Genomic DNA, 13364 nt, shown 5'->3' on the forward strand with positions numbered 1-13364 from the left:
TTTTATAGTCTTTACTCCCCTCTTGCTGCATTCCTGCCCCTGCACCATTTCTCACGCATTCCAGAGATACACTCTTGTTGCCAGGCTTTCTGTACTTGCTGTTCCCTCTGCCTGGGATATTCTTCCCCCCGATGCAGGCTGACATCTTCTGAGCATATCCAATATGCTCTATGGTATTATAACTACTTTACATGTTTATTAGGCCAGTTCTCATGGTGATTGTGTGAGGTGGGTTGTGGCATTGATGGATGGGAATAAAAGGCGGCACCGTGATCCATCAGAGGCAGGACTGGAACCAAGGCAGTTTGGGTGGGAGCCAAGGCAGTTTGCAATCTGTATTCTCCCAGGATACAACACCCAGGGCAGGTTGACACCCTTCCTTTAACCCCAGAGCGCCTCCTTGGAGAGCAGTTCCCATTATCCTATTGGAGGTGGAATCCCTGTGATCCTACTTTCTTTATTCAGCTTTATATTTTGCAGCAGCACTAATGTCACGTGATCTTATGTTGCCCATTTATACCTTGTTCATTCCTTTGTTTATCTCCCTGACTAGAATATACAGTCTCTGAGGGAGGGGCCTTGTTCTGATCCACATATCACCACATCTCCTGTACCCAGAAATGTACTGTAATGGACTGAAAGAAGGTTATGAATGTTTAAGATGTCTCATTCACCAAACATTTACAGAGCATCCATTTATGCTGGACACCATACCAGTTTTGGAAATAGGAAGATAAACCAGCGTAATAGACACTCCTTCATCCCTGTTTTTCCTGATACTTCTAGAGTATCATAGAAGCAACTTGCAATGAACAGGAAGTTACATAGGATAAGCACCCTATTAAGGCAAATTCAAGGTGCAGCAGGGGCCCAGGGGTTCAGGGAAAGCTGCTGGAAGGGGCTGATACCCACGCTGAGGCCTACAGGCTGGGCTGAGGGGTAAGGCAAACGGAGGTGGGTTTGGGAGAACACTCTGATTAGAGGGCGTGACAGAAGGCCCTGAGCAAGCGCTTCCCAGTCCTAAAAGCAGTTCAGTGTGACTCAGGTGCAGAAGGTAAGGGTCAGAGTTTACCATCAGAGTCAGAAGGAGGAAGTGGGGTTTTCAAGCCTCTTGAAAACTATTACAGGAGTCCCCAGCAAGGAGATGCCACTGAACGATTCTTAAACCAACGGGATGTTTATTTAGTATCTGACTTAGTACACCACCTTCATTCAGGTAAGTTGGCACTATTTTCATTTTCCAGATGGGACAACTGAGGCCCGGAATAACATATGTAAACATCAGAGGAGTTGATTTCATTTCCTCAATTACAGGGCTCTCAGGGCTCCTAACTCTTACCCTCCCATCCTCTCTCCTTCCTTCCTTCTGATTGTTGTTCTTGTCAGCAGTCAAACATAAAACTATTTACTCACCACCCTTATCTTTCTCCAAGGAACAAGCATGCACTCACACAGCTTCCAGAAACCAGACTCCCGAGCGGAAGCCGATGGCCTCAAGGCTTGTGTGTGGATGAACACCACATTGTGCCTTGCGTCCGAACGCTGCTCTTGACTAGCAAACTGGATTTGTACCAAGAACTTTCTCTCTAAAAGGGCGACTCTGGGCTGGGGAGAACAGAGCCGGCTTGACAAAGTAGAGAGCAGCTCAGTATTGGCCTGCCCACGCTTTGGGCATGCGTGAGCACTCACAGCAAAACACAGCTGGCGAGGCTAATTTTAGCTTTGCCAGCCTTGAAAAGAGACCCTTTAAGGAAATATATTTTCTTGGAAACAATTCATATTATAATGCAGCTGCTGATTGACATGTCAGAATATCACTTACTATTGGTGGGGGAAAACTTTACCAAGTAATTATGATTTTTGTTCTGTGTGTGTATGTGTGTGGGTGATATCAGTAAAGTGATTAGAGCATCCATGATCAAAATAAATCATAAAGAGATAGACAATGAGAGAACCAGTACTTTTATTTAAAAAGAAGGTCACAAGCCTGAGGGAACATCTCTCTTGATATTTACAAATAGGATGGAATGACTATTGAAGAATGATGATTTCTGTTGACCTGTGAAGCATGGTTTGTTAACAGTAGTCCTGGTGTAGACTCAAAATTTCCTCAATATTTAGCATCCTCCACATCCTCCAAGAAGTAAAAGATTAGTTTCTAAACCAGGTCTTGGATTCATCTGGCTTTAGTGTGTTAACAGATTTTGAAAGCATCCAGGACATACTTTTTGCATTTTAACCCACAAGGTTAGTCCCTCTTCCTTGATTTTTTTTTTTTCCCCTTTCTCTTCCTTTCTCCCTTCGTCCTCTCCTCCCTCCCACAGTCTTCGGTGTTTTGTTTAGCAGTTTGGCTTACCTTGAAACTTGGCACGAAAGGGAAAGAAGGCAGCTCTTCCGTGGAGTAGATGGAGGGAAGGATAAGAAATAATCCACCGCCCGCATCTGAGTTTCCCGGTTCAGTTCCAGTGGCAGCAGCTTCCCTGCAAAAATCGCTTTGCTATTCGAGATAGCCAGCAGAGGGAATCGGAACTTTGCTTGCAGCAGGGGTTGAAGCAGCCTTTTTTTTTTTTCTTGGAGGAAATACTGCAGCCTTCTGGACTGCGTACGCTGCTCCCTGGAGAGGCTCTCTCGGTTCCACCCACCGGCTGGAAGGAGGGGAAGTGAATGAAAGGACAGGACAAGCCCCGATCACCATGTCACTCTGGGAGGGAGACAGCAGCAACTAAGCTGTGCAAGGTTTTTTTTTCCCCTTTTTCTTTTCCCCTTTCTTTTTCTTTCTTTTTTTCCCCTGTTTTCTTTCTCTTCTTTCTTTCTCTTTCTCTCTTTCTTTTTTTTCCCTTTTATTTGCTTTTTCTTTAAGGTGAGGAAAGAGACAAACGGGAGACAGGAAGCTGATCTGCAAGGATTCGGAGTTATGCTGAAAGGACTTTGATTTTTTTTTTTTTCCCTTTACAAACGCTGGCAATTGACATCACTACAGACAGCCTGGTAGGGCACAAACTGCCTCATCCCAAGTGGACCCTGGCAGCTGGGGGAAGGCAGACAAGATCTGGGGAACTGTGTGGATTTTTTTCCCCTACCGATCCCCATCTCTTTTTTTTTTTTTTTTTTTTTGGTGTGTTTCTTTTTTATATTCTGGCTGTGTTGGAACTAGCGAGTGGTGGAAGACAGGAATCTCGGAAGCCTCATCAGTCATCGGAACTGTCAGGAATAGTGGTGTAAGAGGAAGCTCGGCCTGGGGCACTATACCCTGTCATCCAGTTCCCTGCCTCGGAGATAAAGATTCCAGCTACATGGGCAAACGCCTGGATCAGCCACAAATGTACCCCCAGTACACTTACTACTATCCTCATTATCTCCAAACCAAGGTATGGCTCGACTCACAGTCTGGCATCAGTGTGGTAATAATCCTCCTGCACTTGGGATGGGAAACAGGCATGTGAATTATTATTTAAGCCCCCGCCCCGTCACTTCTTCCTGCTTCTTTGAAATTAGTAACATACCAATGGAGGTAATGAGGCAGTGGAGACTAGAAGAAGAAAGGAATTGTGGCTTTCTCTTTACAGAGAGATAATAGTTTCACTGGAGTTCCTTTGTTGTTATTTGGCAGCATAAATGTTCTGGTATCTGTAAAGTCCTTTGCAGATGGGCAGGGCTGTTAGAAAGGAGATCCTAACAGTGATAATCAGGCAAAAGAGTACAATTTTCGGGGCTTTTCCAGCGAACTGTTCTTTGTTTGTGACTCTAAGAGGGTTTTTCCCACTGGATAGGACACACCAGGGTGGGGGTAACTCAAACTTTTAATCGCTGAGTATAGAATAAAAGAAGGCTACAGAAGGTATAAGACAGTTAAGAAAAGTCTCTTGGAGTTTGTTTGGGTGTATTTTTTTTTAATTTGCCTTACGTTTTTTATTTCATATGGAGGGTGATCAGGATGCTAGAGACTGAATTGTGGAGGTTTACAATAGATGCTCTTGACTTTTAGGAGCTCTGTCTGTGTTGGCTGCAATCAGAAGGCCCGGGTCATGAAACGGGATGAAATATAACTGATGGTAATTGGACGCGAATTGGTTAAATACTTCAGGCTTCAGTGTGTGCTCAGGTGATCGTTAGGGGGCCAGTGGCGAGCCCGTGGAACTGAGCAGTGGGCAGTGCCAGCTATGAACTTTATCCTGCAGTTCACACATGAAGGGCTCTCAGGTGTGATATCACTGCTCCAATTTGTCAATTAAATTGGACTTGATTTGGGGAGGGCGGGGAATGTCTGTAGAATTCCCACCTTGAATGCATGGATTATATTTCTTTACAGATCATATTATTTTGTATTGCATTAGCCAGACTCCACAGTCTTCTTAATAGATAAATATGCCAAGAGTGCACAAGGCGTGCCTGAGTGATCTGGGCTGTCACCAGGACTGGGTGATGTGATTAGGTTTTAGTAATTCATGCTGTAGTTATCTCTCATTTATTCTGTCTCATCAAACAATGCCTATTTGTGAAGCAGACCAGGCTGCAGACTCGCAATATTATATTAAAGATGGTTGCTTTTTTTTTCCTTTCTTTTTCCATCGCTCTATGATTTGCCCTGCCCCTCCAAGGTCGACTCACATTGCTTTTTGCCTTTGTGAGCATTTAGTTTGTGCTGCTGCTGCTTAAATAGACCAGCCCTTCTGCTCCAGTGCCTCGAGTTTTAACTCTTTGGGGATTGGGAGGAGAACGCTGCCTGCCTTCCTCGAGGAAATGGCAAAGCAAGGACAAGTTGAAAGGGGGAAATTTACGGTCACTTCTCATCCCCCCAAAGAAACAAAAACAACAAAATCAAGGGTTGCATGAAAAATATCGGACATTCCATCCCTTTTACTCATTTGGCTAAATTTTTCCAAATGTTTCAAAATTCACACTCTCGCTTTGGTCCTTGTTTTCTACTAGGCAGTCTATTTAGAAAAGAAACTTTAGATCAAAATGAATGGAATAATTGGTTTTCTGCTTGAGATTTCTTTTAACCTATTACTACCAGGAAATCATGTCATGCAGATTCTGTTAAAGACACAGGATGCTGGATGAGCCCCACTGGTGGAAAGTGTGTGTGTGATTGTAATAAAGGGGAAAGTGGAGTGTGAGGGAAGAGAGGAGAGACTGAAAAATACAGAGGGCGTTTTTTTTTTTTTTAAAGCTGTTTTGGGGTCCTATGTAGTTTAGTGTTGTGTAGACAGGCGGCATCTGGATCTTGTTACTTTCAAGCTAGTCAGAGCCATCAACTTCTGGAACATTTTTAAAGAAGTTAGATCCATTAGGCGACCTAAGCTGATATCGGGGTAATCAGATCAGGGTGGTAGGGAACATAAGATCAGCTACTTCGGCTATCATGGTAACTCCTACTGATGATTATGTTGTAAAATTTCGACAGTGCTGCGAAGTTGTCGAATATTGTTACGGCGGCTCTGAAATGACAGACATTAATAACATTCCTGGAAGCTGAGGATGTGAACACGTGCCCTATTTTGAAACTCAGTCACACAAGAAATGGGAGGAAGGGTCAATGTGCAATTGTATTTGCAAAGGCGGAGACTTTCTGACAGCGTGGATACTATATAAAAAAGTGCTGTCATGCCCCAGGACATCGTGAAAACCACTGGGTTATTTCAACGTCACTTTTTGGCCTTTTTACACTTACATCTCAAAATATACCTTGTAATAATTTTTAAGGATCTACACTCTGCTTATATTTATTTGTAACTTGAGGTGAATTCATACAATCCACTGTGTTGTAGACTTAGCTTGTAGTTATAATCTTATTTTTAAATCATAGCTATTTAAAATGATGCTGACATAGAATACTTATGGTTGATACAATTAGAAATCTATGGTTGCTGGTTATACTCTGGTGATACCACATTCAACTGTCCTCTAAATTCAGGTGATTTCTGTTTTACTAACCCACAAAAGCTATTTGTTGACATTAGTTTGGGGTGGAAAATCTTCATGGGATTTTAAAGCACTGTAATGTCTATTGTATTCCCTCAGAAAATGCAAAACTACTGAACCTTCTCATTCTACTTAAATACGTGCTTAATTACAGTTGCTATTTTCTTATGATGAAACAAAGTAACGATGAGATTTTGAAATAAATGTAAATGTTTTTTCAAATGTAACTGAAGTTTTAAAAAAGCTTGGGACACTTCCCTGCCTTCTCTGTTCCTCTCATTTTCCATTACATTAAAGGCAATCTCTTAACTTTGTTGCTTAAACATTTTTAAAAACAGAAATAAGATATGTATGTTTTTGTCCCTTTGAATAATTTTCCAGAGGCTCAAAATGTTGTATTAGAAAAATTCACTTGTAAGTTCTAGAAAAGGGAAACTCAGTGGCTGACTTGTAGTTATACCTTGTAGCAATGTTGTCAAATATGCTTACTCTGCCAGACCCCACAATAAAAGTTGCCATTTGTTAATTTTCCTTTTGATCAATTTTTTTTCCTACCAAGAGAAGCAATTTTAAAAAGCGAGTGTTGCTTTTGATTGAGAAGTAATGAAGATATCTTGGTGACATTTCATGATATTTAAATAAGAGACATAACTGGATTAAACAGCATGTGTTTCATTTAAAGAAATTTGCTGTTGGGAATCCACCCAGAATAATCAGCAGGTTTTAGAGAAAGGGGATCAAAAAAAATTGTTCATTAGCGTAGTGAGAATTTACATAATGATGTTTGATTGAGTTGTAACCTAATATTTCTCAAGAAGTTTGTCACCGCCCATTCAAAGCAACCGACCTGTTGCTTTTGCATTTTGCAATCCAGGATGAATTTCAGCCTGATTTTGAGGGGTTTTTTTGGGGGGGAGGATGTTCTTGGAAAAGCAAACTAGTTAAACTAGAAAAGCTAAAGAGTAAAACATGGTCACAGCCTGGTTAATTTTTATTTTGCAGATGCGAAATGGTATTTCACTCTTATGTATATGATTTTTGGAAAACTTTAATTATCTTCATAAAAACTTTAAAATTTGTCAAGGCACACTCAGCCAACTTGTCCATCTTCCTTTTCCATACCCTTACCAGTTCACTATGATTCCACCAACCCAGGACGTGGTTTTTAGTCGCATTGCTCGTACATCAGTCGGCTGCCTTCCCATCTGCTGCCCCGGAAGATCTTGAAGCAAAGGCTTCAGACTCTGGGACCCCTGACAGAGTTTCTCTGGCTGGTGACCCTCAGATTGTGTTCAGAGCCTGGTGCGAAGTTGGGGTCAGGTGTAAGGAGTGATTCATCAACAACACACTGATTTCAGGCTGCATTTCCAACCATCTGCAGTCTGGACTGCCGCCCGTCTCTAAAAGTCTAGCAGGAGCCCAGTGGACTGTGCCATAGAAAGAGCAGACACTTGAGAACAGTAGGGCTGAGGAGAAGCAAACGAAGACAGCGGCTCCTGGGGGGCAAAGGCTGTTCTTAAAGATGTGAATGCACAGATCCTTCAAACACAAAACAACCCTTTAACACACTTCTTGCACATGAAAATGTAGAAAATCTTGCCGAGGGGGGGAATGAGTTTAGAATTTCCTTAGTACTTCCTGCCCAGATTTGCATTGATAGCCAGAGTTGGTAACTTGCCAGTTTTAGAACAGCCTTGAAAACTCCCAAGTTCTGTTTTCCTTTGAAAGGCTGAAACATACAAAACTGGTTTTCTGAAAATCTTTCAGCAATTGAAATTTTAGGTGCAATTCCAAATATTTCTTTCGCTTCAGGGTGTAATACGATAGCACGAAACTACGATAAATCTTGTTTTTCTCATTTTAGAATGTATACAATTTTAATTGTTTTTGATTAGAGAAAACCAGAAACAAGGGGCCATGCTTCCTTTTTAGTTGTTTTTCTTCCTTCTTCCACCCCCCCCCAAATCTTTATTACCATTGAGATTGCCTTATCATTTCTGTAATGTACTCATTGTTTTCACGGCACTGAGTTCAGTGCCTACCGAAAATGAGTAGAAATGTAAAAGGTTCAGCTTTTTTCTCCAGGATAATTCCAAACTTCAGCAAAACACCATGTATATTTCTTTTAATAGTATCTTTCTAGCACATTTTTCTTTCACTTTCTCTCAGTTTGGAAAAAGGGTAACAGAATGATAACGAGATTATTTTCATGAGGTAATAAAATCTATTTGAGCATTGGAGGTTGGGGCAATTTGCAGGAAAGGAGGCAAAAGAAGAGAAGGGAGGATGTTAAGTTCATTCCAGGTCTTTCTGGCTCCAAGAATTCTGGAATGCTTCATTTTTTGCACTAATATGATTTTACACAATTCTTTCTGACATTATCAGTCTTTTTGGCAGAGAGGGGGCTCCGTCACAATTAGGCTTATGCCAAATTCTAAGAAAACCACTCTTTCCCTTTAAAAAAAATAACTTTTTAGTGTTGGACTTCTTATTCAGAGTAAATGGTTGATGTTTATCCAAAATTGGCCTCGAGTACTACATTAAAATTGTGTTTTGTAACAGTCTCATAAGCCACAGCTGTATGTGATTAAATAGTGTAATATCAAAAGCATGTGAGAATACATTTTTATGCTATAGCTGTTGCACAGCAAGACTGCAGATGGACCTGAAGGGAGACCAAGAGCAGAAATATATTCATGTGTAGCTGAGGATATACTTTGCTATTTTTTTCAATAGTTGGAAAAATGCTGAACTACTTTGGATAGGATTAAAAATTATACATTCTTAAAATGAAAACAGAAGTGTATACCAATTTTTATTTCATTTTGTTGGTTTTTTAGAAATTATTTATTTTTATATTTTATTGTTCAAGTACAGTTGTCTCCATTTCCCCCCCACCCATCCCTGCTTCCCGCCCTCCACCCTCCATCCTACCCCCTTTGCCTTCATCCGTGTGTCCTTTATACATGTTCCTTGACGATTGGAGTGACGATTTAATCAGAAGACACATAGTTACTGAATGGGTCTGAAACCAATGCAAGTAGAAAGATTAGAATCATTCCCATGGAGCACACATTCAAAGAGCAAAAGCAAATTTCTCATTTCTCTTTTGAAATTATAGAAGTTTTTCTTCCCTGGTTTTTGTTACTTTCTGTGGAACTATTATAAGAAAACATTCAGAGCATGAGTCCCTAATGAAAAAAAGTGATAGATAATAAAAATCAGGAACTTAGAGCAAAATAGGCAGCAGTATGATTCTTTTTGAATATATTTGAAAATATGATCATCAGTTTTTTATGAATATTGCTCTTTTTTTGTTGTTGTTTTTTGGCCAGTGTTAAAAATTACGTAGTTACACAAGGAGACACAACTTTTGGTTCTATTTATTTGGCATGGATGGCATAGGAAAGAGGTTTCTAATTCTTATGGGATGTTTTAACTACAATTTCTTAAAACAATTATTTGTTCATGAAATCTATAATCTTTAGTTTTTTAGAGATTGTAAATCTATAAGACTAATAAATCCTAATGATAAATACTAATACAATGTTATCAATAAGTCTTTGTTTTTAGTGTCTTGAAAAAGCCTATGGAATTGACTATTGATTTTCAGATTTTAGACACTAAAAAGCAGTTTTTTGAAAAAAAGAGGGGTGGACAGAAGTAAGTTGGAGCTTGTTTGTTTGTGTTTTTAATTTTTCTTTTTCAAGTTGATATTGACAGAGAATTCATTCATCTTTAGAATGTTTGTTTTTCCATGCAGATTTATTAGTTAGGAAATATATACCATGTGGAAGGAATATCTGGATAAAGTTTTGTAATTCAGAACATCCATCTCTAGCAGACATCAAATTTCAAGGGTATGGATAATAAATGGCAAGACGTGGACTCGGTTTTCCTTTGGGGAAATTCTGTGATTGGTGTGTTGATGAAGTGGTTTCTAGTCAGGTTCTCTAAGCTCTCTTCCAGGCTCCGAGTTTGTGACTCACTTGAAGACAGAGGAGCCGGCTTTGATATATTAGTGGTGCGGGGAGATGACCTTCATTTTGTGCCACTGATGAGTTCTTGTTCGGGTTCCCAGTGCTTTTTACAGAGCAGATCAAATACTGCTTTGTCGACTCTGGTGATCTGACAAATTTTACAGTCTGTTTCCTGCCCCTCATCTAAATCTGGAGCACCCAGAGAGACACATCCATCACCTGAGAGTGGGGGCAGAACAGTTTCCAGGGCGGGACACCAAGACAGACATCGTTTAATGATGATCATCGCTGACTGTGTTGTGGGGCTAAGTTTTCTCTTTGCGTAGGTAACATTAGGGCTTCTCCAGAAATTTCTAATGGCAGCGCGATTCTTACTTTCCCTCATTTAACTTTCTCTGTACAGATGGTATAACTGCTGAATATGCATATGTTTGGCTAAGCCAGTTGAGATAATAAAGGAAACAGGTTTGTCTCATTAAGATCGGGCAACCCTAGTTTATGAATGGATCTAGGACTTGTGCAAACATGGAGATAACAATTGATAGACGAGATACTGTTTTAACTGGAGTTTGCAAAACCTTCAAATTCCTGAATTTCTTTATAGCAGCCTTAAAGCATGGGAAAGAAATTCTATAGTAATCATTGTATATGGTATTGTAGGAAGAAAAATACTAACTTCTACAGGGCATACACACAAGATTCCTCTTTTTCTTGCTAGGCACTGTTTTGGTTCTCCCCAATACCCTTGTTAGCTGAATTAATGAAAGTAAACAGAACTTTGAATTTGGCTGTTATGAATCATAAATAAATAGAAAAAATAGACTAGGCTATATACACAGTCAAAGCAACTATGATAATGCCCTTTCCTGTTGTGTGAAAAGTAAAATATAATAGAAGAAAAATAAATCTTAGGATATTCTCATTATTAGTAATAATCATTTTAGTAACTGATTTTTAATTTGTTTTAGAATTAATTTTTATATCATTATTTTGTAGGGTTAGGAGACTGGTAGATATGGTACTTGGTAAGGTAGAAGCGAATGATCTTTTGGTTATCTCCTTCTTAGGATAGTTTTCAAGATGAATGTGGATCACGCATAGCACTTACTGGTGATTTTTGAGTAGTCTTCCTATTTTTACCTAGTGTACTGCTGTCTATTTATCTTAGTTAATTTGCTGATTGATGACAATTTAATGAAAAGGAAAATGGAAAACAGGATGCCAACTATCTGATTTTCTGGAACTGGTTAAGATAGCTTAAAAGCTTTTCATATGTATGCAAGTTATATTTGAAGCTTTTACCGATGTCTGTTAACGCTCATGTTGCCCCTTTTAAAACGTATCATTCACTCAGATTAAATGGTGGCACCCTGAAGATAACCTAAAATTCAAGCAAATATACTTTTGAACTCCCCGATACTTTTGAGTAAATGAAGTATTTGAAGAAGTGTGTACAAAGCTTGGAATGACATTTCAGAGATTGTTTTCCAGGATACCACATACACACACACACACACACACACGCAAACCATATAATGGTATGTTTAATTTTTTTCATAAGAGATGAGAAAAACACGTAGTTTTTGACTTGGTACTAATCCCCTGGAGGGCTGTGGCAGCTCCCGGATTCAACCTTGCTCTTGGCTTTCATCCCCTAGGTCTCTCGTCCTTTGTCAGGCACACCAAATCATACTGCACTTTTAGACATAAGGATGCTGTGTTTTAATATAAGGTAGGCAGGGAATTTTGAAAACAATACAATTGTGGTAGTTTTTCTCAGTTTATTCCAAAAAGTTAACCAGTGCCTTTGAACTTTATTATTTAACTGTTAAGACAACTTGACTTCATGTTAGCGATGGGAAGTTTTCCCTTTCTGGCTTGTTCTTGTATTTAACTTTGCTGATAAGCTAAAAAATGATAAGAAAGGAGTCAGAAGGAGTAGATCAATGAACATGGAAGGGTTTTTCCCCAATTTTAGTAACTTCTTTTAACAATGGGAGAAGTGAACAGTCATTGTTGAAGCCTCCCTATTTTCTGGATACTTTTGGAGGCCCCCATCCTGCATTCCAACCAGCCCGTTAAAGTGCACTCAGATTTCACATATCAAATTCGATTTTTTTTTGCACTAAAATATTGAAAGAGTTTTTATAATTTTGCTGCCAAACTCTCTGAGTGCAAATAAATTCATTTATGTGTACCTGTAAATTCGGGGCCATCATCTTGCATATAGGTTCTTGCTAAGTGAAAAAATATACAACCTACGGGTCCTCTTGAGGTACAAAAAAGGGTTCTCAGGGAACTAAGTATAACAATGAATAAAGCTGACAGTGCATTATGTTTTGTAGGTATTTTGTAGGTATTACAAAGTGTTTTGTAATAAACACTTTGTTTGTAGGCAAACAAAGTGTTTATTAATTTATGTTTCACAGTTTTCATTTTAGTTTGGAGGCAATGTATTTTTCTCATCTTGTCACTGTTTCTCTGAAACCCTGAAGCAGTCAGAGAGTCTAAAAAGCTGACCATCTCTCTACCTATTGTGGCCCTTTGACCTTCGACATATCTCTGTATTTTAGTAATCCCAAATTTCCGGGGCAGAGCATGTGGTGGAATACCAGAGCATATCGGAAAATGTCATTAACATTCTTTGGCTAAACTATGTTGAAAGCAGACACATTGGATTGACCTTTGGCAGCGAAAGCAACTGAGAGTTCCCAATCCAAGTGCCAGGTTCACAGAATTTTTTTCATTGTGCAACCGTTGGAATTGTTTACCAATTGGAAAGAAAAAGAGGTTGAATGTAACAGGTGTTTCCCTAGGATCCCAGCTTGGGGGTACAAGCAGCAGGCAAATCAACGGCACAATATTTATTTTATGGCCTAATCTTTCTAAATCCTTCTGTCTCTAAGTTGGGTCATGAGCTTATTATATATGTTAAAACTGCTACCTCCACCTGATCCTCAGTGTCCATGGGTATTCACCAGGGATAACTTCTCTTGGTATCCAGAGGTCCTCCTCAGCCCTACAGAATCTTTGTGCCTCTTCAAGAGCACAGGTCTCCATATGTATGTACACTTGAACCAGACTCACCATTACTCTCAGAGTATTTGAGCATCTGGAATATACTACTTTCCAGCCCTAAGCCAAGCATGATGGCTTTCTTCATTTTCATTGTTATCCCAGTTATTCAAGAAATTCAGGACTCCGGGGCCTGAAGTATGGTCATCTCCTTGGATCTTAATCAAGGACTTTTCTCTGACTTTCTAGCTCCATGCCCAGCTCATATCTGAAAATTCACCCCCCCCCCATTGTGGAGGGAGAATTCTCATAATCACCCCGTATTTTGATTCTCCATCTGTTTGCCCACTTTTTCCTCCCAGCCCTCTAGACAGATTTCACTGCATTGCATCTGCAGGTTCAATGCATCATCTTTGACTTCTCTCTCTCATCCATAAGACATAT

The 13364-nt window shown here is 39.7% G+C and overlaps 1 protein-coding gene across 9 annotated transcripts in view; it reads left to right on the forward strand.

Annotated features, from left to right (window-relative positions):
• Positions 1-13364, forward strand: part of RBMS3 (RNA binding motif single stranded interacting protein 3) — a 1231630-nt gene that overhangs the window by 622247 nt on the left and 596019 nt on the right. For 2 of the 9 annotated variants that reach the window (XM_053929476.2, XM_053929479.2), the window contains exon 1: positions 2348-3368. The exons of 3 other annotated variants lie outside the window; for them this stretch is intronic. In XM_053929476.2, the coding sequence (XP_053785451.1) occupies positions 3294-3368 (75 nt within the window). In that variant the 5' untranslated portion in view covers positions 2348-3293. Of the gene's footprint in view, positions 1-2336; positions 3369-13364 lie in introns of those variants that run through there. 4 more of the 9 variants (XM_071222109.1, XM_071222110.1, XM_053929480.2 and 1 more) reach the window with 4 other exon arrangements.

This window comes from Desmodus rotundus, chromosome 8 (assembly GCF_022682495.2).
Source record: "Desmodus rotundus isolate HL8 chromosome 8, HLdesRot8A.1, whole genome shotgun sequence".
NCBI classification, from domain to species: domain Eukaryota; kingdom Metazoa; phylum Chordata; class Mammalia; order Chiroptera; family Phyllostomidae; genus Desmodus; species Desmodus rotundus.